Source organism: Fomitiporia mediterranea, assembly GCF_000271605.1.
Source record: "Fomitiporia mediterranea MF3/22 unplaced genomic scaffold FOMMEscaffold_10, whole genome shotgun sequence".
NCBI classification, from domain to species: domain Eukaryota; kingdom Fungi; phylum Basidiomycota; class Agaricomycetes; order Hymenochaetales; family Hymenochaetaceae; genus Fomitiporia; species Fomitiporia mediterranea.
In genome coordinates this window covers 1,040,948-1,056,404 of record NW_006760395.1, presented here as the reverse complement: position 1 = coordinate 1,056,404, position 15,457 = coordinate 1,040,948, and the positions used below count along the sequence as shown (strand labels likewise).

General features: G+C 43.8%; 4 protein-coding genes across 4 annotated transcripts; 1 reads left to right on the top strand and 3 right to left on the bottom strand.

Moving 5' to 3' along the window:
- Positions 1-1,790: 1,790 nt before the first annotated feature.
- On the bottom strand, positions 1,791-4,690 carry Fmlcc4 (laccase; the record flags this gene model as incomplete). Its single annotated transcript, XM_007269469.1, has 19 exons — positions 1,791-1,852; positions 1,904-1,965; positions 2,020-2,219; positions 2,332-2,527; positions 2,643-2,731; positions 2,842-2,993; positions 3,039-3,117; positions 3,173-3,242; positions 3,297-3,335; positions 3,392-3,512; positions 3,697-3,729; positions 3,786-3,847; positions 3,933-3,981; positions 4,041-4,072; positions 4,127-4,155; positions 4,214-4,251; positions 4,308-4,332; positions 4,381-4,501; positions 4,569-4,690. 19 exons carry the CDS (start codon positions 4,688-4,690, stop codon positions 1,791-1,793), a joined length of 1,581 nt encoding a protein of 526 aa, XP_007269531.1.
- Positions 4,691-4,785: 95 nt separating this feature from the next.
- FOMMEDRAFT_170117 (uncharacterized protein) lies at positions 4,786-10,279 on the bottom strand (the record flags this gene model as incomplete). The annotated part of the gene is made up of 19 exons (XM_007269468.1): positions 10,111-10,279; positions 9,857-10,050; positions 9,730-9,806; positions 9,345-9,673; positions 9,280-9,294; positions 9,019-9,225; positions 8,556-8,915; positions 8,405-8,506; positions 8,241-8,349; positions 7,917-8,147; positions 7,698-7,860; positions 7,602-7,644; positions 7,377-7,505; positions 6,260-7,318; positions 6,129-6,195; positions 6,030-6,074; positions 5,068-5,156; positions 4,866-5,000; positions 4,786-4,816 (listed from the first exon to the last, which is right to left on the bottom strand). Coding segments are annotated over exons 2-19 (3,384 nt in total), but the record flags the coding sequence as incomplete, so codon positions are not given.
- Positions 10,280-10,444: 165 nt separating this feature from the next.
- FOMMEDRAFT_22527 (uncharacterized protein) lies at positions 10,445-11,678 on the bottom strand. Its single transcript, XM_007269467.1, has 3 exons — positions 11,321-11,678; positions 10,972-11,258; positions 10,445-10,878 (listed from the first exon to the last, which is right to left on the bottom strand). Exons 1-3 carry the CDS (start codon positions 11,559-11,561, stop codon positions 10,654-10,656), a joined length of 753 nt encoding a protein of 250 aa, XP_007269529.1. The 5' UTR covers positions 11,562-11,678; the 3' UTR covers positions 10,445-10,653.
- Positions 11,679-12,062: 384 nt separating this feature from the next.
- FOMMEDRAFT_22526 (cytochrome P450) lies at positions 12,063-14,852 on the top strand. Its single transcript, XM_007269466.1, has 11 exons — positions 12,063-12,301; positions 12,385-12,489; positions 12,565-12,687; positions 12,768-12,930; positions 12,995-13,078; positions 13,141-13,237; positions 13,300-13,426; positions 13,502-13,618; positions 13,676-13,850; positions 13,916-14,162; positions 14,220-14,852. The coding sequence occupies exons 1-11, from the start codon at positions 12,158-12,160 to the stop codon at positions 14,389-14,391; spliced, it is 1,554 nt and encodes a 517-aa protein (XP_007269528.1). The 5' UTR covers positions 12,063-12,157; the 3' UTR covers positions 14,392-14,852.
- The last annotated feature ends 605 nt before the right edge of the window (positions 14,853-15,457 follow it).

Here is a 15,457-nt window from a genome sequence, read left to right as displayed (position 1 = left end):
GTAGCCAGTCCTTCATAATAGTCTACACAATAGCTGCTCATCTCTCTCCTCCCAACTTTTTGTCTCCCTTCTATCCCTTCTGCTCCTTGCTCTGCCTCTTACTCTGCCTCTCCTTTATTGTCCTCCTTTTTTTCATGTTCCTCTTCCTTTTTACATTCACATTTGTGCTTCCACATTGTTGACCAATACTAAACAACTTCTTCAATAATTCCATGTATTCACATTCTTCTTCTTACTCTGTAGTGCAAGCAACAATTGACAAGTACATACAAGTATGCTTGTAATAATGACTATGTTGGATTACTCCTAAGGCACAATCCTCTCTCTAACCCTGTACATACTCTCCTTCCCCACCCACCATTCTATGCTTGACATCCTTGATAGACTCACACTGTGTGCCTTTATATTCCCTAGTACTGTCTATAACACCATTTTGAATAATGGAAGCAGTAGCTACTACTCACCCCTCCTGAGCTGAGTCTGTCCACACCTTATACATTACCTTCTCCCTTCAAGCCAGAACATTCTAGAGATACACCTTACAATCAATGACTCAGTTTACTACACCTCCTATTGGATACTGTAGATAGACAATAGAGTGTATGTGTACAGACATGATTTTGTCTACAGTCTGAATCAGCTTGTCCAACACTCCAGATCTCAATCTGTACAGACTACTCACACTTGCTACACACTATTACTGTGTGTCCATCTTTTCTTTCTTATTGTCACTTGCTAATCACTCTGAACCTGTCTTACAGACACAGTCTCACTCTTCACAATCTGCTTGACCTTACAACTCACACATGTATGCAATTCTACTTGTAGGGACTGAGTAACAATTAAGGCCTGGTGATGAAGACTATATTGAACAGCTTAAGAATGTATCAATCCTTTATTAACACAAACTCTACTTGCAAAAGAACAAGACAGAGGCTACTGGTGGTGCAGGGATTGGGATTGTAGAAATAATGTATTATTTACTATCTTTTTGTATTCTATAATCAAATATAATTATATTTTATTAATTATTTAATACAAATCTGTAAGCAAAGCCAAAACAAGCTAATCAAATGCTTGTAATGACTGGTATAAATTGTAAGAGGATACTATACTGTTAAATTTTGATAAGTATATTCTAACATTATTATTTCAGGAGGTATGTTATAATTACTTGCATATCTTGACAATATGTACAATCATAATTAATATCAGTAATTTTACTAACTATTCTGGATTCTTGCTTTACTTGTACTAAATTATAATTGACTTGTGAAAACCACTATCTAAGTTATTATCACTTTTACAAAATTTACAAAAAGTAAAAAATATACTAGGTTATAATCTAATACAACTGTTAAGACTTTTTCGTGATGATGTAGACTTTATAAGCAAATATAAGGATCCACAATATGTAAAAAATATATGTCTTAGCAGTAAATTCCAATACATTTTCGTGTTCGATTTGGTGATGTAATTTCTCTCGTGCAGTTTACTTTAAAAAAATCCTAGATCAATGCTTCACATCATCGATGTTGTTTGCTTGCTGCAATCTCATACTGCCCCTGACCAGACTGAAACATCATGCATAACAAAATGCATCCATGAGAGTCTTATCTTATCAACATTATATTTGCAAATGTGTAGCAACTTTACAACGATATCTGATTGTACCGAAATGAATAACATGCCTGAAAGAGTAGAAACTATCGGCAAATTATATATTCTGAAGCGGATGACTTGGTCACTTCCAACTGTCGTGGACTGCCGAATCGATACTCAGAAGTCCTTCAAGAAAAAGTAGCGTCTGGAGGGTTTGCGGAATACGCAGGGCAGAGGTTCTTCCATTCGTCTCGATGAAGCCTTAAGCCAGATCGTAACCAAACAATCAGATGAATCATACCTGAGAAATGTGTGACAGAATTGATGTTCTCGCGATCCTCAACGAAGACGACAGCCAGACCACTGCAAGTCGAATGAATCACAGTAATCAAATCATTCAACGATTCCATTACTTACGAAGCAAGATGCCAATCAATGTGGCAATGCAAGAACCATGGGCCGGCATTGTCAGTTACGAAGCGAATGGTGACATTGTTCTTATCATCGCCACCAGAATCACCCATACTAACCACATCTCGGCGTGGTGGATTTTTATAATTGTACTCCGTGCTACCTGCCACTCTGACGATATCGAAGCTGTGCCCATGCAGATGCATCTAAAAGGAGGGAGTGGTTGTCCAACTTCAGATAAGTAGATACAGCTTTCGTTCCAGTAAGGGACCTACTGGGTGCTGTAACGTAATTGTCAGGCAGGAACCCTCAAATCACGTATAATGTACATTTACTTACTGCAAAACTTCCAGGCATGGAAAGCTCAATTGTACTATTGCCTGGAAGCTCATACAGTGAATCCGCGGGGACAAGGTCTGTATTTCCATTTAAAATTTGTAGCAAAACAGGAGTTGCTGGATTTTCCCAGGCCTGGACGTTTTTGAAAAAAGAAATGAGTTTCGATGAAACACGTCTAGAGCGTGAAAAGAAAAAGAAAAAGACCTTTCCGTTAACGGAGTGCATTCCAGTAGTGATGTTCTGAAATAAACGTGGTCATCATCAGCATGTGGGGACACATCGGCATTGACAATAAACTCACGAGACTGATGTCAAGGTTGAGTGCTAGGTCCACCCCGCCTGGACGAGGTTCACCAGGCTGAAGGAAAGTTAGCATTCTCTAAAAAATGGAGTGAAAAGAGTTTTGTAACACTCACAGCTCCGGGGTTCACCAGCGGCTAGCAGAAATCAGTTGTCACAATTAGGTAACCAAGGCGGCAACAAACTTACAACAAGGTCTGCCTCGTTGAGTGGGTTGTCATCGGTGTCTTGCAACGTAGTCGGCTCCTCTTGGGCAGCACCTGAGTACCGCAGAACGGCGGAATTTATGCCATTCTCGAACCCAGTGATAGCACCCGACGCCGATGGTTCAGCACGAATCCCTGTGCTTCATAAGCGTTGAGCAGACTATTGGGCAAAGCACTCACAATAGTTCCCAATGGGCTGAGATGCGTTTACGACAACCGAATATCGCTGACCGGCATAGATAGTCAGAGCGTTGACAGTCTGAATGAATTGTACTATCTCAGGTCCATATTAACCAAGAACAGAATTGTCATACCACTGGTTCCGTTTCGATACCATCCGCTTCGATTACAGTCATGTTGTGGCCATCAATCTGAAATTTGAAGCTATTTGAGATGGAATCAGTAGCGCAGAAACGTATAGGAAAGATCAGAGCGTACGAAGGGGAACAGCTGACGCTGACGATACGGAATCGATACCTAAGGGGCTAAGTGTAAGTAGAAGAATAGCACGCAATTATACAGATCAAGCTGACCGTAAACCTTGCGTGACATTTACAACAGAGAGTGGTACGTTTGGACCATCCAAATAACGGCCGCGACCATTGATAAGTGTTGAATTGGGTGGTCTGCGCGCGAATTGGTTTCGAGTATCAACTCAATTGCTTCTTTCACTTACGGGTCTTTAAATCCCTATATGATATATCAAAGAGTGTTAGAAATGCCCTGTATAATTATTACGAACGACTATTTGCCTTGTTGGGAAAGAGTGAGTTGGACACGTTGTGGTACTAGAAATGGTGCGTAAGTGAAAAGGACGAAACATTACTCGTCACGTAACTCACCCAGTCGGCAAGTGTAATGACCGTCGTTTCTAAACTCGATTATTAATTTCTGGAAAACATTTGAAAGAGAGAATCAGCTACTTACCGTCATCAACATCATACAAGTTGGCATGAGGGTCCTCTGGGTCATAAATAACCAGTGGTCCACTACCGGTTGAGAAGGTAAAAAAATTACCATTCGACAGATGAGACATTTAAACCATTCTGGCGTGCTGCGAAACAAAGAACTGACCGTAGCCCGTCACAATATTGGGTTCCTTCATGCGAGTGATACCAATAGGCTAAAAGATAACATGAATTCATCGAAGTATCGGAGAAATGCGTAGTATAGTTTACTAACTTCCAGTCTGATTTGCAGCTGTGAAATTATAGCTTCATATGCTACCATAAGCTACGGTTCTTGACAGAAAGTTTCCAGTGACTTACAGGAACGAGTTGTTTGGAATAATAGGGCACTAATCCACGACACGTCGATAAGTATTCTAGTAATGAAGGCCTGTAATCTCAGCTGACCTGGGTCACCCAAGAGGCACCATCGTCCGCCGCATGACCTATTAACGGTAGAGTAAGAGCGAATCAATCACAAAGTGTAAATGGCTTTACCCACCTTTTTGATAAAGGCCATGCCAATGCTGCGCATTCGTCAGTAATGTGGAAGCGGTATAATTCAGCAAGCTTACAATGGAGACTCCGCGATACATCGTCGTGTCTGTAAGGTTGTCTGTAACATTGACAAGGAATGTGTCACTGGCATTGCCGGATATCAAAGGTCCTGGCAACGACCCATTGACAAGGATGGCCCTGACATGCGTAGGATATGCTCAATAAAACAGAGTCTATTCTTTTGTTTTATAATAAGGTGACTCACGGACGTGTGAGTCCGTCTGGAGACACGTTGTCGTTGACTATGTCGAGAGATCGAGTGACGGTAGCAGAGAATACTGGATGCGTCAGTGTGAGCAGCAACGACACCAGTGAAAGTTTTGCCATAGTGAATGCAGAGAAATGCGAACTATAGTTCCGTGAAAGACCTGTAGCCGTAGCTTTTCTAGAGAAAGTGGAGTTACTATCTGCTCCTTATATACAGAAATTCGGTACTGGAGTAAGGAAATTCTGCTGCAGTCTCGGAAAATGTCAGCAAGTAAAAGCTGGTTGACATACTGACGATGGCGGCCAGTAAGACATAATGAGAGTCGTAAACATGACCAGCTTTGAGACATGCATGTTGAATAACTACATCCCATTGACGAACTCGAGATATCGGAATATCATATTTGATGAATGATGATGCTTCTATCCTCTGATGCAAGCACGGAAGTCAGTTATACGGAGCTATGTTATGTGCGAAAACACATCGTGTCGCTTACCAAGTAGGATTTGAAGCGAGCTCCAATGAACACTGCATTGCGGGATGCTGTAGCGAAGCGTTCACATAGGACAGTCTTATTTGCTATCCCTTGTCTTATGGTATGAGCATTGAGCTATTGACGAAAATGCACCAAGGATGTAGCCTAGATTGCTACAGTATTCGTGGTAAGTAGTGTCCAAACCCATAGAATGTGTAGAAACATGAATCGTGACTGTATTCCTTAAGTTCCGACACCGCTCTAGCTCTTTACCTTATGGAAGATAAAGTATATACTTGTAAGACTTCTGTGCACCGAATTGCTCAAAGTGGACGTGGTTCCATGAGATCTCTTGAAGCAGTTCCAGTCTGGACAGGCGGGGGCGCATCATTCCACAATGACAGGAGGTCTTTATCAGTCCACATGCCTATCAACACCTCGTCAATCTCATCTTACACCGAGGTTTTGACTTAAATTCCAGGAGAGGACCTTGAAAGCTGTTCACATTGGCCGCTTTGAAGTGTCAATCCTGAGAAAGTATGCGACAGCTGTAGCTGACTTACTGCGATTCACAGATCTAATTCGACAAGCGTCGTAGCTTGAAGCAGAAATGGACCTGTCCTCAAGCAAAAATGAAGCGGGTGTACACAACCACAATATGGAAGTAGCAGTCGCCGATGATTGCGGAAGGGCAGAACGCCTAGTCGAAATGGACGTCCTTGATCATGTCTCCGAGCTGAGCCGAATCCGAAAATGTGTGTCATTTGACTGTCATCTTGACATCAGGACTTTTCAGAGCTTGCTTGGATGCATTCCGACCGCAAAAAGAAGTACGATTGTTAAGTAGTAGTGGTGATTTGCACTCTTTTTGCTGCATGAGCCAAATTTGGTCGGATTGTCGCTTTACATTATTCCCACGCTACACCAGCCGTCGAAAGGTGCATATAAAGTTACAAGTAAAATGTAAAGGATCTAACAGATACCATGCGATGATGATCGCTTTTCCACACTAAAAGCACGAGTCGAAGCTGCGCATTCAAAATAGCTCTACAAATGACTGTATCCGTACAAATTAAATATACCGGTAAATCCGTCCACTTTTCCGTCTGCCCCTACACTTTGAGCATCTTCCCTCGGAGAACGATGTATCTAATAGCTACCAAGTAGTAAAAGGATATTAATGTATTGAACGCTAAATTTGTCAAGGAAACACCATTGCCTCCCAACCCTCATTCTGCCCAGAATCGACGTTATTTGTAAGTTCAAATGCCTGCATGAACGAATCCCAAACTTCGATATTTCCGCCGTCTGCCTTTTGATACAATGCATTAAGGTTCGCCAATACTTGTGGATCCGGAGAAGGTCCTGTGAAATACGACTGTCCTATATTGGTAGGGTCGTACGTGTAATCGTAAGGAGGGAACATATCTTGTTCGGTAGTTTTGAATTGCGTTGAAGTGTTCGGAGTCCCAGTAAAGTATCCCTTGTTATGTTCTGCGTGAGAAGCGTCCATTGGTACCAACGGATGGGAAGGGAAGGCTTGTGTTCCAGAGAATGGGAATGACGTCGAAGGCTGCTGATTCCCTAACTGTGTGGAGTGCGCCTGATTAGCTTCAATATGGATCTGCTGATGTTGTCCTCCGAGTTGCATGGAAATATCTCCTCCAAGGCCTCCGCTGCCGCCAGTCCATACCTTCGTTCGTTCCACATCCCGATTCGAAGCCTCCACGAATGGAGGGAGGTAATTGTCGTACGGATCACATGGATCCTGAGTAAGCTCAGGAGAATCATAGGAGGTCGCAGGGGTTCCAGGTGTATGGCTGCTATATCCCGAAGAGCCTTGGACGAATGGACTTGGAGCCATCAAAGGGTCCAAGGCTGAGAACGTGGTCGAAAAGTCACTTCTGCGAGAATCGGAGGCTTGAGAACTACTTCCGCTCGTTGAGCTCTGTGGCATTTCCGGAGACTTGCACGATGACGAGTTCGATGAAGTAGAACCATAGTATGTTAGATAATTGTGACGGTGCGAGTCCTCAATAGCCCGCTCAGGTGGGATGCTCCGTTGTTCAACGTATCTAGTCGTGCCACGCAAGATGTTTAACTCCTCATCGTCACCCACGAGCTCACTAGACGTAGGTGGGAAGCGCGAGACCTTCAGCTCGCCGATATTTTGTTTATCACCATCAGAAGTTGTCGTCGACGCAGAACGAGAACGCGAATCGTGTGCATGGAACGCAGCATTGGCCTTGTCCCGCATCCGGTACAAGAGGTTCTAGAGGAAGCACGATATTACTGAAATTAGAGAAGGAACGATGATCAACTCAACATACCACGCCATTACGTGCGACGGGATGTCTACTCGACATCTCAAAGATTTTGATAACCTTTTCGAGCTCATTGAGAGCCGATGAGGCAAAATTAATCGTCGATGGCCTACATGCGACTGATCCGACAATCACCTAAACGTGCGTGAGCTAAATGATCTCAAATATACCACAGAGCAATACGGAGACCAAACAGGTCGTGCCGAGTGAAAAAAATTTGACATGACGTACGGCACAGCTTAATGATATAGACCAGAGCGACCACATGCGTTCTCTGTGAATACGTTAATGGTTGGGCGGGTGGGAAGCTGATTTTGAGAGACATACAAAATGAGAGAAAGACGATCAGATGCATCCCGAAGTATTTTCAACAGTACCGTTGCACTTCGATAAGTCGTTAAGAAGGAAGCGGAGAATGGACTCTTCATAGGGTTGCTCGGATAGTCAAGCATCGCACGGGCGAAACAACTGCGATGAATGTATAGTAAGGCTTCAAAGAATATCAGGCGTGCATTAACGGGTGATCAATAGTACTAAGCCACATACCCATCTCTTTCCACCAGAGAGTGATATACGGATGGAGGTTCCTGTATTCTCCTTCAGTAGCGAAAGCGTAGTTTGGCTTCGGTCGCTGATACACGAAAGGATGCACATCGAAAGCGCGGACCGCTCTGTCCATTTCCATAATGTCCGAATATTTTGGCGGTCGAGCAGCACATATCTTCTCTGTGAGGTAGGCTAAAACGTCGCGTGTGAAGCGATATCGCCACTGCCAAACTAACTAGATAGTTAGACAAAATAATTCGCATAAAGCCAGAAGCACAGCGGGCGTGTCTCTGAATACAGGCTCGAGAGGAAACTTAAACCCACCACTTTCAACAACGACACCGTCTTCTTCAACTGTTGCGCCACGATCTAGAGGATATTCGCAGTCAACCGCGTTGTTTGGGAAGTTCATCGGTCTTCCGGACCCTAAACTCTAACGTATACACTTTGATAAACACACATACGGAAAAGCGAGAAATATTTCCTACCCTCCATTTATCAACCGTATTAATCTCCCAAAAAGTTCGTCTGCGCCAGTTCACCGTCTTTACATTTAGTTTCCACCGAGAAGGATCACGATGAAGCCCGATCTAAGACGCTAGTCAGCTCAGTTTCTTCGTCCAAATCGGGAGCGCTTACGCTAGATGCAATAAGCATGCCTATAGCCATCAATTTCCAGGAGCTTTCCTGAGTCGTTTTGTGTCCTGAGTATATCTCATATGATCCCATCAAGAACACCGTTTGACAGGCAGCAAACGAGGCGTAATCAAGGAAAGATCGCATCCCCAGAGCTGCACGCGCGAGCTGGTGGTACTTCTCAGCCTCAGGGTTTGCTGCAGGTTGGGTGAGGTCTGCAACTGCTCCGCAGGCTAATACTATGAATAACAGCGCAAGTTCATGAATGTTTTCGTTATTGATTAGTTCCGGCGAAATAGGTCGATGTTCTGGATAAAAGTTGGGAACAACGGCCTCGACAACTTGAGCACGATCGATCGGCGCCTGGACAACTCATCAGTGTTTAACCCATCATGAAAAAAGCACAGTAGTAAAATAAGGGAACTAAAGAAGTACTATACAAGCAAAGGAGCCAGGACTGACTCACGATAAACCATGCCAAATTAGAGAAATAAGCTTCCGTCAACGATGTAACACGCTCATATGGAGGAAGGTGAGAAGCGAGCTGAGCGTAATGTTCGGAACGCGAAAGGTAGGCAGGCACAAACGGCCACATCCCGCTGGCTTGTACAAGCTCTTGCGGTAGACTCGATAAGTCAAAATTTGGATGAGTCGTCTCTCCTCCAAGGACTTGCTATACATGGAAAGGAATGCGTAAGGAGTCAGATAGCACAGCGTTACTACATACCATCAAGAGTACACCCTGTCTACTGATAAACATATGAACGTGTCAAGAGCTGAGATAACACATACTTCTGTAGCTGAAGCGCCCAGAAACCGCATTGTCTTATCTTCCCTGATTGAAAGGGTCCCAAATGCATCCGTCAGTTCTTCCTCAGCTTCGTCATCCTCGGCCTTCTGAGAGATCGGCTGGACGGCATCAACACCTTGCTTAATGGCAAGCAGCTCTGATGAGAGCAGCGGGTGAGATGCACCACCCTGAATTTGCAACGCGTCTTCAAGCACGCTAATTCTCTCGCTCATCGAGGTCAGCTTTCGGCCTACATCACTGCCAGTTGAGATCGACGTGGATGCAGCATTAATTGCGATTTGCCGGCCAGTGTTTCCGCCCGTGGTCGTTCCTGCAATGCCAGGTCAATTCATTTACCAAATAGTCACCGGACCGCGACACGCGTACCCGTCGGACAAATCTGCTTACAGCCCCGGCGTACGCACGAGGAGCATGGAACCTTCTTGTCACACTTTAGCTTTAATCTGCAAGCGGTAAGCCAAACGTGCACCAAAGTCATCACGATCGGACAAACCTGCGACACTCTGCACAAGAGATATCTCCGGACAATCTCTTCAATTCTAATTCTGTTTTATTCTGCATAAGCATATATCCATACGAGAAATGAGGGTAAATGAGTAATGCGGTAGACATACCGCGATCCCGGACTCGCCGTAACTCGAGACCGGTTGCATCGACGGGACCAGTGTCTTTCTGTGCAGGAGGCATCTACAGGGGGTGTGTTCGCTTCAGAATAGCTCAGCAGGCGACATGTATAGGAGAAAGTACAAAGGATATCAGTTGCGCAGCGTGTGCAGTGCACAGAGGGATTACTTGCCCGGCCTGCCGAGACACGCGTAATTTCGGGTATATTATTCCGGTACTAAATCCCTCTGACTAAGCACAACGGTTCCGACTGACGGTGACACCAAGTTTGGACTTTCAGGTACTGAGTTTGATGGCATTTATTTTAGAATGCTGGGCATATGTCATGCTCATTCGATCCAAATTGTCACAAGAAGGAAAGCAATCGCAGGGGTTCCAGCTACCTGAAGACATTGCTGGAATGCGACTTAAAGTCCTGGGATTGGCATATCAGCTAAAGTGGTGTGATTTCATTCTATTTAGGAGGGCGGCAATAGCAAGTGAGCTTCTTTGCTGCGCTATCAAATGCGCACCACCCGCTTCTCGCCTAAAGAACGGCCTAACTGCCAGCAGGGGCAGTTCCATGTCCGGTCATGCATGGGGCGGTGCACGTTCAATCCAGTGGTCAAAATCCGCCAGGCACGCAACATTGCAAAGACCAAATTTAATTGTATCATGATTTATCTGCTAAGAACCACCACTTTCTTTCGAATTGGCATCCAATAGCACTCGCTCTTGATATTCCCGCTCTAGTTCGTAGCCCCGGACACGCTTCCTAATCTCCACACGGCGAGACATGCCCACTTCGCGAGCTTCTCGTCGCGCTTGAGCGAGGTTCTGTGCGGCGGTCGTGTGTTTTCCGTCAGAAAGCATCGAAGATGTAAGGAACGGCACCACAGCCAGTCCGAGTGCCTGAATAAGTATATATTCATGGATGATAGCGTATAACATAAATGTCGTCGTGTAAGCGGCTCGTTAGCAATAACAAGGTCTAAAAACGCTCACAGCAATTCCGGCAAGAACAATTGCTTGATCTTGCCATCGATCATTCGCTGTTTCTTCCGCTTGTTCTGCAGCTTGCGTCCACTCTGCATGAGAATTATGCCTTCGTCGATGCGCATGTGCCATAGGGGGGGAAGAATGCATAGGAGAAGGGGAGTCTCTGCGGCGCACTTTCCCGGTCAACACGTCGTGTGCGGCTTGGATGGCCTGAAAGCGCGCATGAGAGATATGAGAAGGCAGATGGCGAGCGTGGGGTGTATCGGGATGATGTATTCGGACTAGCTGATAATCTGTTTAAGTCGTAGACTGAGTGTTTATTCGTTAAAAACAGTGTGATATGATTTTGACTTACACCGCGACTTTATTTCTTCTGGCAATGCTCCGGGCTTCAGATGAAATATCTCGTACGGATTTGGGTGTGGATGCCTCGGAAACGGATAATCGACAGAACTTGGCCCCGAATGTTCAACATTGCCCGTCGCACTCACAGTTGATGCGGGTCGAATAAAGAAGGGCTGCCTGAGATGAGTGTGCGGACTATGGATGTGTGGAATATGTCCGCCAAAGTAGAGTGCAATTTGTCTTGCTGGCATTGTTGCGCAATTCTTTGCAATAATCAAAACTAATTATGGCTGTAGAAAGGCTAGGAGTTCCCATCTGACCCTGGATGTTCAGTCATTTGGTCTCAGACCTCACTGAGAAGTCGTAGTGCTCGATAGAGTGACACTGACAGCAATGCCAATAGGAATTCCGAATTCTAATTGGCTTGATCAGCAGAAAACAATGCACGTGACGCGTTATTTCAAAATGGATGTCACTGACTCACCTGAGCCCACGTTTTCGTGTCTCCCTAGTCTTTTCAATTCAAGGTTGGGAAGCGGATTGAAGTGAGTCCCCCAGATGAACCAACAACATTCGAAATTTTTCGGAAAGACAATCACACCGGGCATTAGATTAGTCGGAATGTACTGTACATACTTAAAAATTGTACTAAACAAACATACTCTTGAAGTAAATAGATCGCTGAGAACATCTCCGATGCCTCGCATGAGCGCGCACATCGATTTCACAGCCAATACGGATGCCCGAATACTATGACCGTGCTTTACATAATTTTGATCATTGATGTTCTGTGTTAATCGTCGCCACGGTTGTCTCGGTCGTCCCACGGACCCCTTTTCATTCTGCCATGTCGACGCTCAACGCTACTTCGACCGAATCGCTTAGAATATTTTCAATTGATCGGGGAATAAAACAGGATGTGGTCTTCACAGGTGCTGTCATCGTTCTTTTCTCCGCTGCTGTCCAGTATCTTCAGGCGAAGAAGAAACACGTGAGTACTAGTGGTTACCTCCATGCTTCCTTCGATAGAATTGACATCCAACCAACTTGTGCTTCCTTCCATGACATCCTTAGGTTAATGTGCCTGCAATTGGTCCTTCGGGAACTCTGACATCCTACTTTGGAGCACTCAGATTAGTAAAACATGCAAGGGAAATGTTGGATGAGGGATATCGCAAGGTGTGTGAGACCACTGACTGCATATAAATATCATGATACTGTCGTGTCACTCATGTCATATACGTTGCAAAATAGTGCACAACGTTCAAAATTCCTATGTTTGATAGGTGGATGGTTGTGGTGAACACTCCCGAGCTCATAGAAGAGGTTCGGAGGGCACCAGATGATAAGTTGTCGTTTATGGAATCAACAGAAGAGGTACGTAGTTGCTTGGCGTCAGCAGCCCAATATGTTCATTTACTAATGACGATGCATACTTTCTTTTTATATTTATTTAGAGTCTTGCTGTGAAATATACTCTGGGTCCTTATGTCTCTGGAAATCATTATCATGTAGCTCTTGTGCGGTCACAGTTGACACGCAACTTGGGTGTTATGTATCATGACATTCAGGAAGAAGTTGCACAGGCCTTTGAGGATACTATTGCAACAGGCTCGAATGGTGCGGATGTAATGCTCAGACACAATTAACGCTATTCTGACTCGGAATTCTACTGCAAATATAGAATGGATTACGCTTCCTGCCTTAGATACAATCATGAAAGTAGTAGTCAGGGCGAGTAATCGTGTATTTGTTGGACTTCCATTATGTAAGTGGGCTTTACCAAGTGTCTTTTGGGCTTCGACTCAACGATACTTTAATTGGCATTAGGCAGGGAAAAAGAATACCTCGAGCTCAATATCCGCTTCACCTTGGATGTTATCAAAGGGTCGGCAATAATTAACATGTTCCCCAATTTCCTGAAGGGGTATGTAATCAAACTTCTATGAGTTTTGACTTTGTGAATTAGGTGCTTACTGAGGTCATTAGTCTCGTTGGAGAGTTCTTAACATCCGTTCCCGCCAGTACTCGCAAAGCAATGAAGCATTTGGGACCTGTTATTGAATATCGCTTGGCACAAGCTGACAAGTATGGAAAGGACTGGCCCGGCAAACCGGTATGCTCCCCATCCTTCAATCCTCCATCAAGAACTGCTTATACAACGATATTAATTCAAATACTGTTCATTCAGAATGACATGCTTACCTGGCTTCTTGAAGAGGCTCCAGAAAACGAGAGGCGAAACGTGAAAGCGCTGACGCAGCGCATTCTCACGCTGAATTTTGCTGCGGTGCATACCTCGTCGACTGTAAGTAGAACTTACTACACGGATTCTGTCATTTAACGGGGTTGTTGTGATACACAGAGCTTCACCCATGCTTTACTTCACGTTGCATCTAATCCGGAGGATATCAGACTGCTGCGCGAGGAGGTCGAACATGTGGTGAAAGAAGAGGGCTGGTCGAAGGATTCCCTTTCGAAAATGGCCAGAGTTGACAGCTACATCAAAGAAGCACTGCGGTACAGTGGTATCGGTTTATGTAAGTGCATCGTCGTCTATTGCAGTGTTATGCGGCATCTGCTGAACAATATGATTTATGTTCAGTATCGATGTCGCGGAAGGCCCTGGTCGATTATACCATGTCGGATGGGACGTTCTTACCAGCAGGCACATTCGTCACAGTCAATGCTGTCGCACAACACTACGACGAGAAGAACTATAAGAGCCCATCTGAGTTTGATGGTTTTAGATTCGTAGACGCTCTAGGGAAGAGTGAGAACGAAGAAACGACGGCTCGTGTGGTTTCAACAAGCACAGAGTTTTTGCCTTTTGGTCATGGCCGTCATGCTTGGTAATTGCTATTATTTTAACTGTCAACAACGGGTACTGATTCTTGTATGATCGATAGCCCCGGCCGGTTCTTTGCGGCAAACGAGCTCAAGACAATGTTAGCTCACCTTGTCTTGAACTACGATATGAAGCTCGAGGGAGATGGAACAGATCCCAAGCAAATCAACTTCATTACCGCATCTATACCGAATCCGAAAGCTCGGGTATTATTTAAGAAAAGGCAGACATAATGGTCGCTGTTGTCGTCATTTGTTTTCCCGTTGTTTCTTGGATTTTTTTTCTTGATAGCATCGTGGTTGTTGGACCGGATATGCATAAATGGTCCTATTTGATTTATGCCGATGATTAGGAGCAACTATTAGCCCTTGATAGAGCTTTTGCGGAAAACCTAGCCGAATATTCGACACCGTTTCGACAGACGCCATTTTAAACATTCCGCCTCTTTTTGCGTCGATACCATTGATAGCATTGCTTGCTGCGTGGTTAAGCAAGACAAACAGTACATTTGCTGGAGGTCCAAATAACTTTAATAAGAAAGCAAGGATTAGAAATTGGACCAACTTAGAAGCTTGATCTCAGATCTGAAACCGAGTTGAATAATTCCAAAACAAGGCACTTAGATTCCTTTTTAGTACAGTGATGCAAAAAACTGTTGACATGATTAGCTAATTTCAGCTAATTTGCTTGTAACTCCACAATCAATAATTATTAGAAAATATAAAAAATACTGTTAGAAAGCTATTCTTCACAGCTTTCTATCTGTATGTATTAGAAAGAAAAATATGTAAAATTGAGTGAGTTATGAAAGGATCTACATGTATATATCATGTTAACAGTTTTTTGCCTTTATATCAAGATTCAAAGATTTATCTATAACTCATACAAATCAGCATATTTCTTCTTGAGAAAAATCATGTATGTAACAATATAGTATATGTACAATATATCCAAGTTTTATTGTAAATGGCTCTTATTTAGTTGAGTTAAAAATGCTAAAGTGAAGTTGCCAATTTGGCTGAGAAACATACATTTTTACTACTATATTCTTAATAGAAATTCAACCAGTTCTTATACAGACATACAAATAAAGACATGTAGTGATCTATTATGTGTCCATATATTTTTCAAGTCTTGTGTCTGTACTATAACTGTAAAGGATATTAATGACTACTTAATGTATCTCTACTTGTTTTTTAGTTTAAATTAATACTTTCTTGGATAAAACAGATGTACAGTCTCTTACAGTTTGTTAACAACCTTAATACTTTGAATTTAAGTAGATATGTAATAAAAGAC